We start from the raw sequence: 5,164 nt of genomic DNA, 5'->3' as shown, positions 1-5,164 counted from the left end.
TCCAGTTTGACACACAGATCAATTGGTCTCTTGCCTGAACCTATAACGGTCGATCTGTGCATGGTCCGAATAGATTTATTAAAATTAAATATTAATTTTAATATCTTTATATGTATATTAAATAATACCATAATGACAAAAAATAAAAATATGATTTGATGGTAAATTTCTCACAAACAAATAATAAAAATTAGATCCAATTTCTATGAAAATATAACTATTTTAATTCAATTTTTATTATTCAAATTTTAACTTAAAATCGAATTTTCAAACAAAGACACCTTTAGTTTTTTGTCGGCCTCAATGATACATGTAATATAGGGAGAGGCCAAATATTTTCATGAATCCTATATTAACTATGAGGAAGGCATACCCATTATTACTACAATTTGAAAAGGAAGAAGTAGAACTAGAAATACACTCAAAATTACAAGTGAATTATAAATAACTTCGCAAAAAAAAAAAAAACAATTAAATTGTAACAAATAAATTAAAATCACCAAGAATTGTCGATCGGTTTTTGCAACAAGGCAGAGAGGTACACCTCATTGAGGTGGGCCCCTCTGTCGAGCTTTTTCCCGAATTCCCACTTCACTTTCTTCCATCCCACACTCTCAATCAGCGGCGCGTGCACCTCCGCCATCTCGCCGCCGCCGCTGAAGAAGTGGTCCAGCCAAAACAGGCCCCCCGGCCGCACCACCCGGTAGATGTCGAACATCGCAAAATGCAGCAGCCTCGCCGGAACCCACCCGCTCAGCACGTGCATCGAGTGGACTATGTCCACCGTGTTGTCGAAAAATGGCAGCCGTTGAGATATGCTCAGGTACAGCGGCACCACTCCCCGGCCGGCGATGAAGCTGCTGAACGGCCCGTTCAAGTTCATCGACGTGGTCACCACGGTCACGTTCCGCTCCCGCATCCGCACGGCAAATGTCGCCGTGCCGCCGCCGATGTCCAACCCGATTCGAATTGTCCCCGGCGCCGCCGCCGCCAAAACCTTGTTACATTTTGGAAGTGTTGGATGAGATTAGATGAAGTAAATGACTGACTTACTTGTAAGTTTAAACTTTTAGGGATACATATCATTTATTTATTTATTTATAAATGGAGGTCCATCAATACGCTCCTCACGCGATAAACACCACCAAACGGAACTTGCATGTGAAAAACGACAAAAGAGGACGGTGAAACTCAAATTCGAGACCTACTGCTTTGATACCATATTAGAAGGAATCCGAACTTTCATCCTAAAACTAATGGAGTGTCCGTATTTATGAATTATGTTCTCAATAGTTGTTTTTAGGAGAGTTTATTGAATATTCTCTCCGTCTCTTAAAAAAGTGTTCACTCTTTTTTTGTCATGTCTCTTCAAAATATTTTATTTATTTATTTAACATAATACTTTTTCTGTTCCAACTTCAATAATCATTTTTATCATTTTCGTCTGTTTCAATTTAAAATATCTTTTTCCTAATTTAGTAAAATTAATCATACTCCAATATCCTAACTTTTACTTAAATTATAAACATATAATTACACATACAGTTATTTTTTTTACAAAATAAAATGGCAAAAATGTCAAACTTACTTATATGCTAACTAATAAAATACTATTATTTTTTAATCTATTACAAAATTTCAAATGATTAATTTACTACAATACTCTGATCCATTTAAACCGGGCCAGAGAGTTTTTTTTTTTTATAATAAAAGGCAAAAAAAAAATAATAATAAAAGTATACATCACATTAAATATTAGTTTTTTTTTTTTTAGAGACAAAGAAAGTATTGTTGTATTGTCTTAATTTGAATATTAATATAAATAAATATAAAATTGAGATTATTAATAATACGGAGTAAAATCAATATTTATTATGAATATTTTGTGTTTGTGCTAGTGCCTATTTCGACAAATTGAGATAGTCAAATGAGAAAAAATTTGACAACTAAGGATCGAACATAATTTTATTAATAAAAACAAAAAATTAAATAAAAAATAAAATATATATATATATATTTATACATTCGAAGTTTCTAAAGTCCAAAAAATTTTTCCTAAAAAATTAGAAAATTGTAAAAAATAATCCGTCAACTAAAAAAATATCATTTGAAGGCTCTAAAATATGATTGAGAAATTAAATATAAATATTTGTACAGACCTCGTCGATCGAGAAATCGAGATTAGACTGAGCGACGGCCGTCCACCGCGACCGTTCCCGGCCGTTAAGGTCAAAACAGTCTTTACAGTCGTCAAATCCCTTCTGCTCCTGGCGGCGGTTAATCAGACACGTGTAATTCTTACAGGTGTAGGCGGTCCAGACGACAGAATTGTCTGGCGGCGTCGTCCAGAGGCTTTCCGGCAGGGGGCGCGGCTCGGCGTAATGCGCCGGCGCGGCGGGGCGGCAGCGGCGGCGCGGGAGCGGCTCGCAGCCGCGGAGCAGAAGCTTCTGGGCCAGGACCTCGTCGTCGGGGCAGGACCCGTTGACTTCGTAGGACATGTAGCTGCGGAGGTCGGCGGCGAAGGCGGCGCAGTGGCTGCCGACGGGAGGGAGGATTTGGTCGGAGCCGAAATTGTGGTTGAATCCGAAGGGGAGTTTTTGAGGCGCCGTGAAGGCCACGAATTCCGGCGGGAGGTCCGGCGGCGGATCGGCGGCGGCGACGGCGGCGGCGGGGTGTTGGGAATTGGGATTGGGGTTGTAATAAGAGGAGAAAGTTGTGGAAATGAGTAATGTGAGGAGATTCGAGGACAAGAGAAGAAAAAGAAAGAAGACATTTTTGTAATAGGAAAAAATTGGGTTAGTTTTGGGAGGGTTTTGGACATCCATTGTTACTATGATTGTTCATCTTTGGTTTCATTTTTATGTCCAATAATTTGTGAAAGTTGTTGGAATATATATATTCGTTAGTTAATCAAATATTATTATTATATTATTTTGTTGGCTAAATTTGTGTTTACTTTTTATTTAAATTTGTTTTTGTTAAATTTGTAATTTTCAAAGTGATACTTCAAGCATGTTAAGAGAGAAATTCAATCGTTTGAACAATACTATTTATGTCCGGCTCTAAAGGTCTTATTTACCTTTTGCGTATTAATATTTGAATATTAATTATTATATCAAAAAGTACTACAAATTAAAAAAAATTGCAAAAATACTTCAATTAGTGTCTTGTGATACTAATAGAAAAACATTTGTAAAAAAAAATTATACAAATATTATGATATTTTTAATGTTAATAAAATGAGACAAAAGAGGGGGACAGAGAGAGTGAGAGGGAGTATTTCATTAACTGCTATTTTTTTTTACCTCTTTTCTCAATTAAGTGCATATATTTATTTCTTATTTTTATAGTGTATTTAAAAAATATACTATCTCATGTAGAAATGTTATCGCTTTTTTTCATATTTTACGAAGAAAATGAATGTATTTTTTTTTTATGTGACTGAGATAGTAGCATTTACATATAATTACTTAACTAATTAAAAATTGATAATTTTTAATAGGATAGAAGAAAATAATAATAATAAAAATAAATAAATAAGTAGAGTTGGAACAACGGAAATAGTGTAATTGTAATTTATATAAAAATGATGATATTCTTGTATTAGTATAAAAATAAAATTTTTTATAATAAAAAGTTATAAAAAGTATTTGGTCGATGGTGATTTCACTTTGAAATTATCACTAATATTTACAAAATACTATAACAAAATATATATTTAAATAAAAATTTAAATCAACGCTATATTTCAAATCAAATTCATACTAAATATTTTTAATAGCAAGTTCTCTACTACATTTATTTAATGCCAATGATTAAACTTCTTGATTATAGTAAAAAAAATTTAGGGTATATTAAAAAATAAGTATATTCCTAACAATATAACTGCTGCTACAAATATTAATTAATTAATAAGGATGATTATCATAAACCTGACAATAAGTCAACTGGGCAGCTGAACTCTGTCAAGTTTAATAATAATAATAATAATAATAATAATAATAATAATAATAATAATAATAAGTGTGTTATTTGTGTTTGAAATATTTTGAAAATGAAAAAAAAATTAAAAATTCTTTATATAACTAAAGATGCAATTTATGTCTAAGATATTGTTAAATGCTGCATATATAAATATATATAATATTAAATATTTTAAGAAAATATTTATTTACTATCATTTAATTTTAAAATTTTTATAAAAATAAATATTTTCATTAGTATGAAAAGCCCTACCAATTATATATACACACCCATAAATAATTCCTTATTTTACTATTTTATGCGGTTTTTTCTTTGCTATAATTTCTTTTCTTTTTTTTTTTTTTAATAATTTGGTCATATCTTTTGTTTGCTATAACTTTTTAGTATTATTTTAAATATAATTTTGGTCATATCTTTAAAAAGGGTAAAAGAAAATTATAATATAAATAATGAAAAGTTATAAAAAAAAAAAAAAAACTTTTAGTTTATACCAAATTATTTAAATTAATAGTAGTAAAATATTTGTGACAAAACTAATAGTTAACAGGCCTTATTTGGGCTAGTCTAATGGGCCATTTTTGGATTCGACTAATCTGGTGGGCCGAACCTTAGCGAATGGGCTTCCAACTAAATTGGGCCGCTATTTTCGACTTGGGCCGTCAATATGGGCCTCTTGAATGTATATTTTTATTTATTTATTTATTTTTAATATTGAAAATTTAGTATGCAAACTTTTTGCAAGTCAAACTTATAAGTTGTTAGGCGTTTCATTATTATTGATAAATTGGAAAAAAAAAAAAAAGAAAAAAAGAACAAGTCAAAACTCCAACCCTAAAGTATGCATCTTTCTTTTTTTGATCGGATAAAGTATGCATCTTTTGTTCATTTGAGAGGGGTTTATTTATTTATTTTATTATTATTATTCAAAAGTTTATTTATTTTATAAAAAAAAAGAATATCACATTAAATAGATTTAAATGTTAGAGTTATTAAACACTAAATAAAATTTAAATATATGTCACAAAAAAAAAAACATTTACCACACAAAATATCGATTTTATTTTATTTTTTAATTATAGATTTACTAAGCATTACAAATACTTTTATACAAAGTCTTTTTATATACTAAAAATATTACAAAGTATCACTAAAATACAAAATTTATTAAATTTTCGACCAA

The 5,164-nt window shown here is 30.6% G+C and overlaps 1 protein-coding gene across 1 annotated transcript; it reads right to left on the bottom strand.

Annotated features, from left to right (window-relative positions):
• Window positions 1-352: 352 nt before the first annotated feature.
• LOC127242273 (probable methyltransferase At1g29790) lies at window positions 353-2,896 on the bottom strand. Its single transcript, XM_051261752.1, has 2 exons — window positions 2,160-2,896; window positions 353-997 (listed from the first exon to the last, which is right to left on the bottom strand). The coding sequence occupies exons 1-2, from the start codon at window positions 2,823-2,825 to the stop codon at window positions 497-499; spliced, it is 1,167 nt and encodes a 388-aa protein (XP_051117709.1). The 5' UTR covers window positions 2,826-2,896; the 3' UTR covers window positions 353-496.
• Window positions 2,897-5,164: the final 2,268 nt, after the last annotated feature.

This window comes from Andrographis paniculata, unplaced genomic scaffold (genome assembly GCF_009805555.1).
Source record: "Andrographis paniculata isolate CXL003 unplaced genomic scaffold, ASM980555v1 Contig86END, whole genome shotgun sequence".
In the NCBI taxonomy this organism is placed as follows: Eukaryota; Viridiplantae; Streptophyta; class Magnoliopsida; order Lamiales; family Acanthaceae; genus Andrographis; species Andrographis paniculata.
The sequence above is the reverse complement of the archived record's forward strand: the minus strand, read 5'-3'. Positions and strand labels throughout refer to the sequence as shown.